Consider the following 12339-nt stretch of genomic DNA (forward strand, 5'->3'; position numbering starts at 1 on the left):
TGACTTGACTTGAAGATTTACATATACTTGAAGATTTTCTTTCAGTCAACTACTAGAGGATAAAACTATAGAACATCTAGATAAACAGAATTTTTTTCACAGAGCTTAAAGTTGAACATCAAAAGCAGCTTGAACAATCAAACTTAAACAAAGATGAGAGAGACCTATCTCAAAGAGACCACAGATCCAGATGTCAACAATCATGCAATAACAAAAAACAGAAGATTTCCAAAAGCCCCATGCGGAAAGTGCCAATATCCACATGTCATTGACACTACCATCATGGAGGAAAAAGTCCCTGTTTCATCAGATTATTCAGAGCACACTGTGCTGAGAAAACCTTGCACTGCAGTTAATGAGTGATGATCTTGTATTCCAAAAATAAACACAGAGACAGAACGAAAAGCTTTGTTCAAGTTAATACAAGTCTAATGCACAGAAACATCCTTTTGTAACTGGCTTTCAGTTACAAAAGAGAACTATCTTTTGAAAAAAAAGGTCTAGACATACAAGACAAGGTAATCCAATCTGCCACCCAGCCTGCAGACTTTTAGTGTTGTGGATTTTGTATTGGGGCATAATCTAATTTGTGCTTAAGCATATCATTTTCTCTGGATAGCTTTTTATTCGTTGTTTGCAGATCTTGAAGTATCACTGGATGGACAGTTTCTGAGGTTTGAAGATTTTATTTAAATGGTCCAGAGGCCCATTTATCTTTATTGACAATGATACACTCTGACTTTCTGATGGAGTGCTAGAAATGTTCTTGTTTGCAGAGAAGCTGTCCTGAGCTTACCTTCCTGGTCAACAGTGAGGGTGCCCAAATACATCTTTTATATATCAGCAGGGTGATGGTGGTATAGTGGTGAGCATAGCTGCCTTCCAAGCAGTTGACCTGGGTTCGATTTCCGGCCATCGCAGTTTCTAAACAGACTTTGAAAAGAAAGCCCCTGGGGAAAAATCTCGAGCATGAATGTTTCATTGTGTGGTAAAACAGATCTATCAGATTGCTCCTTGCTTTTATCGGCACAGTGGTTAGCACTGCTGCCTCACAATGCCAGAGACCCGGGTTCAATTCCCGCCTCAGGCAACTGTCTATGTGGAGTTTGCACATTCTCCCCGTGTCTGTGTGGATTTCCTCTGGGTGTTCTGGTTTTCTCCCACAGTCCAAAAATGTGCAGGTTAGGTGAATTGGCCATGCTAAAGTGTTAGATGTAGGGGACTGGGTCTGGGTGGGTTGCTCTTCGGAGGGTCGGTGTGGACTTGTTGGGCCGAAGGGCCAGTTTCCACACTGTAAGTATTATAATCTAATCTAATCCAATGTAATTCATATCCTCCAAGAGAGCTGAGAACACAATTGGAAATTAGTGCCTCAGGCTGGGCATAAAGGTGGATGTAGGGTGAGGGTAAAGGAGGGAAGTGGAATAAAGAGTTAAAATCTTTTTGGTTAAATGTTCAAAATTAAAAGGATACTTATAAAGAATCTTTGGGGGAGATGTACAGTAAAGATTTAACAATGACTTTAGAATAGTTGTTGAGAATATGCAAGGTTAGAAGTCACACAACATCAAGTTACAGTCCGACAGGTTTATTTGAAACCACAAGCTTTTGACGTGCTGCTTATTCATCAGGTAGAGTCCAACACTGGTACCTCCACATTGAAAATTTGCAAGAAGGGCAATGCCATAATGACCAGTGTGACAATGCTATTGATACAAAAGGTTATTTTGTCCTTTTTTCTTTAAAACGGTGTTTTAAGATATAGGTGGTAAGCTATCTACTTGGCAAGCCAATAAAGTAAACAGCTTGTGATGACTTATAGTTTTTTTAAAAGTTGGAACAATAAAAGCAGCCTGGATAGATGTGGCGAGCTCTTACAGACTAGGGTTTTGAGGGTTTTTTTAGATTTTAGGTTTAGCTTTAAGCAGTTGCTGTTGGAGTCTCAAGAGGCTGCCGGAGATTTGAAGAAGCAGAAGTTACCTTTTCCCCCTCTTGGTTACAGCTAGAAGCTGGGGGTTTCTCTCTGCTGCTGGGTTACCTGTGAGACAAATCAATTTTTCTGAGTTTGCCTTTTTGCCAAGAGACATGTTTATGGGATATTACTATATTCAAACAGTTAATTAGTAATAGCTCTTGTATCTATTATGCAGTTAAGTTTTTCAATAAAATTAAGTTATTCTAAATACTTCTTTCTTTTGTTGCATTTTAACTACATGTTTAATAAATAGTCATAATTTGGAGATGCTGGTGTTGGAGATGCTGGTGGTGTACAAAGTTAAAAATCACACATCAACCAATCCAGGTCTTTAATAACAAACAAAAATAACAAACAATCCAGGTCTTTTTCAATATATAATTTCAGTTACATCACACTGTAAACTTTTGCTATAAATTCTGTCTTACATCCTATACTCCACAACCACTTGATGAAGGAGCAGTGCTCCGAAAGCTAGTGCTTCCAAATAAACCTGTTGGACTATAACCTGATGTTGTGTGATTTTTAACTAAATAAATTGTGTTTTGTTTCATGTTGAGTCATTTCACCATTAAATTGTTCCTGGAATTCAGCATGTTACATTTGCCTTTAAAATAAGAAAAAGCTCAGGTCAAAGCTACCATCTTAAAATACTTTGAGGGGGTCTGGTCTGGTCCATAACACCAGATGGAAGCGATTTTTTAGGCCGTTAGCATTCTAAGCAGTAATCATATAACTATATCATCATATTGCAATTTTCATTGAAACTTTTTAAGGTTCACTTTCAGACATGATCTCACTGTTCTCACTTTTAACTCTTCCACCACTAATTGGCCACTAACCAATCTAGTGACTAGTGATTTAGACATTTAGTATGACAGAATTTTTGGAAAAAAAACACATATTTTATTGAAGTTTTTTTTATCATACTCTCACCAGGACAGTTCACAAGAAATGCCAAAGTGAAAGGGAAAATGACTTGGATTGTATGAGAGAAAAATGCTCATTGGTCGCAGGTTGACTATGATTTGGAAGGTATTGTCATGGAAAATGTACCAGTTAGAGGATGACAGGTAGACAAGGTAAAATAAAGAACTTTGGATGTGGGAAATCTGAAACAAAAACGGCTTTGTAATAAGGATACGTGGAGGATCCCTAAACGGAATGCCATCTAGTATTTTACAGAACTTACTGCTCATTTTCATAGTATAGTTTCACGATTGACCAGGCCATGATGATGGGGAGTGGAATACCTGCAAAATAGATCAGAGAACAACATTACTTTGACACCATGAAACTGTATTATCCTTTCAACTGTGTCCATCCTTACTTTGATCCCAGGTTCTCAAGAAGAGCAACAGATGGACTTTAGTTTAGATAAATGTGAGGTGTTGCATTTTGGTACGGTAACGCAAATCAGGGCAGGACTTACATAGTCAATGGTAGGGCCTTAGGGAGAGTTGCTGAAAAAGGGACCTGGGGTGCAGGTGCATAATTCCTTGAAAGTGCGGTTGCAGGTAAACAGGGTGCACGCTTGTGCAGAGTATAGGAGTTGGGAGGTTATGTTGTGGCGATGCAGGCCACTTTTTGAATATTGTGATGACATTATGATGCTGGCAAAGCACAACAGGTCAGGCAGCATCTGAGGTGCAGGAGAATTGACGTTTCGGGTATAAGCCCTTCATCAGGAATCGGGTCCTCATTCCTGATGAAGGGCTTATCACCGAAACATCGATTCTCCTGCTCCTCGGAAGTTGTCTAACCTACTGTGTTTTTCCAGCACCACTCCCCTCTGATCTCCAGACTCTGCAGTCCTCACTTTCTCCTACTTTTTGAATGTTGCATTCAATTCTGGTCTCTCTGCTAAAGGAAAAATGCTATTAAACTTGAAAGAGTTCAAAAAAGATTTACAAGGATGTTGCCAGGTTTGGAGGGTTTGAGCTCTAGGAGAGGCTGAACAAGCTGGAGCTGTTTTCCTTGGAGTATCGAAAGCTGAGTGGTGACCTTTACAGAGGTTTACAAAATTATGAGAGGCATGGACAGGGTGAATGACCACGGTCATTTTCCAAGGGTAGGGGAGTCCAAAACAAGAAGACACCGGTTTAAGGTGAGAGAGAAAATATTTAAGAGGGATCTAAGGGGCAACTTTTTCACACAGAGGGTGGTGCGTATATGGAATGAGCTACCAGAGGAAGTGATGGAGGCTGGTACAATTACAGCATTTAAGAGGCATCTGGATAGATATATGAATGGGAAGGGCTTTGAGGAACATGGGCCAAATCCTGGTGAAGGGGACTAGGTCAGTTGAGGATATCTGGTCCCCATGGACAACTTGCATGGAGAGGTCTGTTTCTGTGCTATACATAGCACTATGTTAAATTCACACTCAATGTCTAACATGCCATGGCCTGGGCCTTCCATTCTGGTCAAACACAAGTTATACTCTAATATATGTTCATTGGGCCTCCTCAGAACTGCTGATGCCATGGTTATGGTAAGTTTAAATTGTTATTGGTCGATTATCCACAATCTGGAATCACCTGAAAAGGTAGCTCATTCTGAGTCAGGTGCCAGCTTACTTATCTGAATAGTTGCTCAGGAAAACAATTAAAACTAGCACTTGTCGCATGGTGACTCAGTGGTTAGCACTTCTGTCTCACAGCCCCAGGGACCCAGGTTTGATTCCACCCTCAGCTGATTGTGTGGAGTTTGCATGGGTCTCCTCCAGGTGCTCCGGTTTCCTCCCACTGCTCAAAGATATGCAGGCTAGGTGGAGAAGCTATGGGAAATGCCGGGTTACAGAGATGGGGTGGGTCTGGGTGGGATACTATTCAGAGGCTCAGTGTGGACTTAATGGGCTGAATGGCCTGCTTCCACACTGTAGGAATTCTATGAAGTAAGTTTCTGTAACAAAGAACAAAGAAAGTTTACAGCCCAGGAACAGACCCTTCAGCCCTCCAAGCCATCATCACTCTCGCTGACCCTGTTATCAATTTTCTGACTCATCCTCCACAAACACCCAACACATACCCACGTTTGAAGACTTCTGATCACTCCCTTGATATGTGGCCCACCCCACCCCACTGACTTTGCTGCCATCCTAGAGTCTATACAGCTGTCATCTGTCATGCTGTCCTTACAACTGCCTGTCACAATTTCTTTTACCTTATACATTTTCTCTTCCTCTCTCGCCTTTCAGAATGACTTTGCTTAGGTTTGATTAGATTCCCTACAGTGTGGAAACAGGCCCTTCAGCCCAACAAGTCTACACTGATCCTCTGAACAGTAACCCACCCATTTCTCTCTGACTAATGCACCTAACACAATGGGCAATTTAGCACGGCCAATTCATCTGACCTGCAGATCTTTGGACTGCTGGAGGAAATTAGAGCACCCAGAGGAAACCCATGCAGACACAGGAAGAATGTGCAAATGCCACACAGACAGTTGCCTGAGGCAGGAATCAAACCCAGGACCCTGGCGCTGTGAGGCAGCAGTGCTAACCACTGAACAACCATGCCGCCTAATATATATCAGTTATTATTGCATGGCTTTTATGCAGGTTCTCCATACTGCTCTCTGTAAAGATTGCTGCACTGGGCCAGAAAAAAAAAACACAGGAAGGTATTCAGGTTTCCCTGAGCTGGGTTAGAAATATAGAGATTTTGGACCCAGATCAGAAGATTTGGTCCCAAGCCAGTGTATGTGCTGAGGGGCTGGAGCCAGTTTCATCCAGATGGTTAAAAGGGTCTTGATTGATGTTGGTGATCGAGTATAGTCCTAATAGCAAAATGGCAGCTTTCAACAGTGTATAAAACTGACTTGTGCAACTAAGATTCAAATCCTGGCTGTTTGGGTCAACAGTTCTTTGCCATAACTTGATCCAGCAATAGCCTCCAAGCCACCACTTGTTTACTAAATGTCTCACCAAAAATTTCGCTACTTCACTGGAGTAATGCATTAGAAATCAAATGCTGCTCTTCCCAGAGATATCACAAAAGTTCAAGATTTCAAGTTCAAGTTGCAATTATGATGTGATTAAGAAGGAACCTGCAGGGGATGGGCACAATTGAAATGTGGAGCTTACTTAAGGAACAAGTACTGCGTGTCTTTGATTAGTGTGTATCTGTCAGACGGGAAGGAAGTGATCGATCGAGGGAGTTATGGTTCACTAAAGAAGTTGAATCTCTTGTCAAGAGGAAGACAAAGGCTTAGTTTCGGATGAGACGTGAAGGCTCAGTTAGGCGCTTGAGTGATACAAGTTAGCCAGGAAGGACCTCACAAGAGAGATAGGAAGATCCAGGAGGGGACAAAGAAGTTCTTGGCAGATAGGATCAAGGAAAACTCTAAAGCGTTTGGTAGGCATGTCAGAAATAAAAGAATGACTAGACTAAGATTAGGGTCGAGAGTGTGGTGCTGGAGAAGCACAGCAGCATTCAAGGAGCAGGAAAAAGGATGTTTTGGGAAAAAGCCCTTCAACAGGAATGAGGCTGTGAGCCAAGGGGTTGGAGATATAAGTGGGAGGGGGATGGGCCTAGTGGGAAGGTAGCTGAGAGTAGCTGATGGATGGAGGTGGGGATAGGTCAAAAGGGGGGATGGAGTGGATAGGTGGGACGGAAGATGGACAGGTGGGACAGCTCATGAGGGTGGTGCTGAGCTGCAAGGTTTGAACTTGGATAACGTTGGTGGAGGGGAAATGAGGAAACTGGTGAATTCTATATTGATGCTGTGTGGTTGGAGGGTCCCAAGGCAGATTCTCCTGGTCCTCAGATACTGCCTGACCTGCTGTGCTTTTCCAGCACTACACACTCATCTCTAATCACCAGCATCTACAGTCCTCACTTTTGAGTAGAGAAAGATTAGGGCCAATCAAGGACAGCATTAAGAAGTTGTGCGTGGAGTCAAAGGAGATAGGAGAAGTGTGAAATAAATATTTTGTGTCAGTACTCAAACTAGAAAAAGATAATGTTGTCGAGAAGAGTACTGAGATACAGGCAGGATTGAAGTTCACAAGGGGGTGGTGTTAAAAGTTCTGGAAACTGTGAAAATAGATAAGTCCCCTGGACTGGATGGGATTTATCCTAGGATTCTCTGGGAAGCCAGGGAGGAGATTGCAGAGCCTTTTCCTTAGATTTTTGTGTGACTACAGGAATAGTGCCAGAAGACTGGAGGATAGCAAATCTTGCCCCCTTATTCAAGAAGGGGAGTTGAGACAACCCTCATAATTATAGACCAGTGAACCTTACTTGTGTTGGAAAAGATTACAGAACATAGAACACACAATATACAATATTACAGCACAGTACAGGCACTTCAGCCCTCAATTTTGCGTCGACCTGTGGAACAAATCTGAAGCTCATCTACCCTTCACTATTCTATATGTTTATCCAATGACCATTTAAATGCCCTTAAAGGTAGCAAGCCTACTACTGTTATAGGCAGCATGTTCCATACCTGTACTACTGTCTGACTAAAGAAACTACCTCTGACATCTATCACCTGTCAATTTAAAGCTATGTCCCCTTGTGCCAGACATCACCATCTAAGGAAAAAGTCTCTCACTGTCCACCCTATCTAACCCTCTGATTATCTTGTATGTCTCAATTAATTCACCTCTCAACATTCTTCTCTCTAATGAAAACAGTCCCAAGTCCCTCAGCCTTTTCTCACAGGACCTTCCCTCCATACCAGGCAACATCCTAGTAAATCTCCTCTAAACTCTTTCCAAAGCTACCACATTCTTCCTATAATGCGGCAATACTCCAAATGCGGCCACACCAGAGTTTTATACAGCTGCATCATGACATAGAACATAGAACATAGAAAAATACAGCGCAGTACAGGCCCTTCTACCCTCGATGTTGCGCCGATCCAAGCCCACCTAACCTACACTAGCCCACTATCCTCCATCTGTCTATCCAATGCCTGTTTAAATGCCCATAAAGAGGGAGAGTCTACCACTGCTACTGGCAGGGCATTTCATGAACTCACGATTCGCTGAGTAAAGAATCTACCCCTAACATCTGTCCTATACCTACCACCCCTTAATTTAAAGCTATGCCCCCTCGTAATAGCTGACTCCATATGTGGGAAAAGGTTCTCATTGTCAACCCTATCTAAACCCCTAATCATCTTGTACACTTCTATCAAGTCACTCCTCAACCTTCTTTTCTCCAATGAAAACAGCCCCAAGTGCCTCAGCCTTTCCTCATATGATCTTCCTACCATACCAGGCAACATCCTGGTAAACCTCCTCTGCACCCGTTCCAGTGCCTCCACATCCTTCCTATTCTATGGTGACCAAAACTGCCCACAATACTTCAGGTGCGGCCGCACCAGAGTCTAGTATGCCATATGCTTTCTTCACAGCACTATTTACCTGGGTGGCAACTTTCAGAGATCTATGTCCATGGACACCAAGATCTCTCTGCTCATCTACACTGCCAAGAATCTTACCATTAGCCCAGTTATCTGTATTCCTGTTGGTCCTTCCAAAGTGAATTACCTCACACTTTCCCGCATTAAACTCCATTTGCCATCTCTCAGCCCAGCTCTATAGCTTATCTCTGTCCCTTTGTAATCTGCAATATTCTTCAGCACTACTCACAACTCCAATGACTTTAGTGTCATCTGCAAATTTACTTATCCATCCTTCTACACCCTCATCTAGGTCATTTATAAAAATGACAAACAGCAGTGGTCCCAAAACAGATCCTTGTGGTATTTTCCTCAGATGGTGATGGCTAGCATTAGGGGATATAGCTTTAAGTTGAGAGGTGATAGATATATTTCTTTACTCACAGAGTAGTGGAAGCATGGAATGAACTGCCTGCAACAGTAGTAATTTTCACCACCTTTAAGGGCATTGGCTAAACATATGGATGAAAATGGAATAGTGTTGGTTAGATGGGCTTCAGATTAGTTCCACAAGTTGGGGCATCATCGAGTGCTGGAGGACCTGAATTGCGCTGTAATGTTGTAAGTTCTATGTTCTATTTCAAATTGTTTGGAGAATTCCCCAATTAACCTGTCTTCCCAATCCCAGGTTGACAGAAAGCATGGATTACTGTGTTTAGCAAGAATTGGTATAAATTACAAATAAATAGATTCTAACTACAGATATATAGTTATGAACAGTTGACAAGTAACTTTTTTTATTCATTCATGCAACATGGGTATTGGTGGCTGGTTCAGCATTTATTGCCTGTCCCTAGCTGTCCTTTGGAATGTTGTGATGAGGTGCCTTCTGCACTTCTGGTTTCACTGCACTCTTTGTGAACGGCGATATATTTCCGAGTCAGCATGGTGAGTGGCTTGGAGGAGAACTTGCAGGCGGTGGTGTTCCTATGTTATCTGCTGCCTTTGTCCTTTTCAATGGAAGTGGTCAATGGAAGGTGCTGTCTATGAACATTTGGTGAATTTCTGCAGAGCATTTTGCCAATACTACATGTTGCTTCTACCGAGTGTTGACGATTAGATTTCCTACAGTGTGGAAACAGGCCCTTCTGCCCAACAAGTCCACGCCATCCCTCCGAAGAGCAATCCACCTAGACCCAATCCCCTACATTTACCCCTGACTAATGCACCTAACACCATGGGCAATTTAGCATGGCCAATTCACCTAACCTACAGATCTTTGGACTGTGGGAGGAAACCAGAGCACCCGGACGAAACTCACGCAGATACGGGGAGAATGTGCAAACTCCACACAGACAGTTGCCCAAGGCAGGAATTGAACCCAGGCCCTGGTGCTGTGAGGCAGCAGTGCTAACCACTGAGCCACCATGCCGCCCCAGTGGAGGGAGTGAAAATTTGCAAATGTGGTGTCAGCCAAGAGGGTATCCTGGTATTGATCACAGCATTGAGTATCAGAGTTGGGAGGTCATGTTGCGGCTGTATCGGACATTGGTTAGGCCACTTTTGGAATACAGTGTGCGATTCTGGTCTCCCTACTACAGGAAGAAGGTTGTGAAACTTGAAAGGGTTCAGAAAAGATTTACAAGGATGCTGCCAGGGTTGGAGAGGGTGAATAGGCTGGGGCTATTTTCTCTGGACCCTTGGAGTCTGAGGGGTAACCTTATACAGGTTTATAAAATCATGAGGGGTATGAATAGGGTAAATAGGCAAGGCCTTTTCCCTGGGGTGGGGGAGTCCAAAACTAGAAGGTATGGGTTTATAATGAGAGGGGAACGATTTAAAAGAGACCTAGAAGGCAACCTAAAGGGTTGAACTCGAATGCTGGATGTAGATTAAAGACAGGTTTCTTGGCAGTGCGGAGGAACAGAGGAATCTTGGTGTGCAAGTACATAGATCCCTCAAAGGTGTCACCCAAGTGGATAGGATTGTTAAGAAAGCATATGGTGTTTTGGCTTTCATTAACAGGGGCATCGAGTTTAAGAGCCACGAGATTTTACTGCAGCTCTACAAGTCCTTGGTGAGACCACACTCGGAATATTGGGTCCAGTTCTGGTTGCCCTACTATAGGAAAGATACAGAGGCTTTGGAGAGGGTGCAAAGAAGGTTTACCAGGATGCTGCCTGGACTGGAGGGCTTGCCTTATGAAGAAAGGTTGAATAAGCTCAGACTTTTCTCTCTGGAGAGAAGGAGGAAGAGAGGAGACCTGATCAAGGTGTACAAAATAATGAGAGGAATAGATAGAGTCAATAGCCTTTCCCCAAGGCAGGATTTGACTGATCCGAGAAGTCATAGTTTGAAGATATTAGGAGGAAGGTATAGAGGAGACGTCAGAGGTAGGTACTTTACACAGAGAGTTGTGAATGCATGGAATGCGTTGCCAGCTGTGGTGGTGGATGCAGAGTCATTAGGGACATTTCACCGACTGTTGGACATGCACATGGATAGCAGTGAGTTGAGGGGTGTGTAGGTTAAGTTACTATATTTTACATTAGGATTAAATCTTGGCACAATATCTTAGGCCAAAGGGCCTGTTCTGTGCTGTCCTTTTCTATGTTCTATGGAAGTGCTGTCACAAATAGACAGGGTGGGGAAGAAGGTGTTTGGCATACTTGCCTTCATCAGTCAGAACACTTGAGTACAGGAGCTGGGACATCATGTAACAGTTGTATACAATTGTATACTGCATACAATTCTGGTCCCCCTACTATAAGGAGGATGTTATTAAAATATAAAGGTTGCAAAAAAGATTTCAGGATATTACTGAGACTGGAAGTCGAGTTATCAGGAGAGGCTGGAACTTTTTTCCCTGGAGCATTGAAGACTAAGGGATGACCTTACACAGGTTTATAATATTATGATGGGGCGAGATAAGGTGAACAGCTAAAGTCTTTTCCCCAGGGTAGGGGAGTCCAAAACTAGAAGGCATAGGTTTAAGATGAGAGAGGAAAGATTTACAAAGGGACCCAAGGGGCAGATTTTTCACACATTTGGAACAAGCTGACAGGAAGTGGGTAGAACCGGGTACAATTACAAAATTTAAAAGACATTTCGACAGGTACATAGACAAGAAAGGTCTTGAGGAATATGGGCCAAACATAAGCAAATGGGACTAGTTCAGTTTAGGAAACCTGGTTGGCATAGATGAATTGGGCCAAAGGAGTAATTTTATGTTCTATGAGAGTCTTTAGGGCATCATGATGTGAGTTACTCACTGTAGCATTCCTGGCATTTAAGCAAAATCCTTAGCCACCTTGTTTTTGTGGTGATTACAGTTGAATTACAGGTCAAATGGTTCCCCCAAGCATATTGATAGTGGGGATGCACTGATTTGAATGTCAAAGGGCTGTGGTTATGTTCTTTCTTACTGTAGATGATCATTGCTTGCAATTTGTGTGATATGAATGTTACTTGCCACTTGTTAGCTGAAGCGTGGATATTATCCAGATCGTGCTGCATTTGAACATGCACTACTTCAGTGTTGGAGGCAAAGTGAATGGTGCGGCAATCATTGATGAACATCCCAATCTGACATTATGATGGAGGGAAGGTCATTGATGAAGCAGCTGAAGATGTTTAGGCCTCGGACATTACCCTGAGGAACTTCTGCAGACATGTCCTAAAGCTGCGATAATTGACCCCCAACAAACATGACTATTACCTATATATCAGATATGACTCCAATTACCAGACAGTTTGTCCCCTGATACCCATTAATACCCATTTTGCTAGGGCTTCTTGGTGCCACATTTAATGGAACTTGATATTAACATCTAGAATTCAGTGCTTGGTCCATGTTTGAACCAAGTTTGTAATGAGGTCAGGAGTCGAATGGTCCTGGCGGAACCAAAACTAAGTGTCATGGAGCAAGTTATTGCTGGACCGGCGCTGCCTGATAGCACTATTGATGGCATCTTCCATCACTTTACTAATGTTCAAGAATAGACAAA

At 42.7% G+C, this 12339-nt stretch overlaps 1 protein-coding gene and 1 non-coding gene across 6 annotated transcripts in view; one reads left to right on the forward strand and one right to left on the reverse strand.

Moving 5' to 3' along the window:
• LOC140465922 (corticotropin-releasing factor receptor 1-like) overlaps window positions 1-12339 on the reverse strand; it is a 345472-nt gene that overhangs the window by 84097 nt on the left and 249036 nt on the right. For all 5 annotated transcript variants that reach the window (XM_072561876.1, XM_072561875.1, XM_072561877.1 and 2 more), the window contains one exon: window positions 3168-3228. In XM_072561876.1, the coding sequence (XP_072417977.1) occupies window positions 3168-3228 (61 nt within the window). The remainder of the gene's footprint in view (window positions 1-3167; window positions 3229-12339) is intronic.
• On the forward strand, window positions 849-920 carry trnag-ucc (transfer RNA glycine (anticodon UCC)). Its single transcript has one exon. It is a non-coding gene; the product is annotated as a tRNA-Gly (tRNA).

The sequence above is a fragment of the Chiloscyllium punctatum genome, chromosome 42 (assembly GCF_047496795.1).
Source record: "Chiloscyllium punctatum isolate Juve2018m chromosome 42, sChiPun1.3, whole genome shotgun sequence".
Lineage (NCBI taxonomy): Eukaryota > Metazoa > Chordata > Chondrichthyes > Orectolobiformes > Hemiscylliidae > Chiloscyllium > Chiloscyllium punctatum.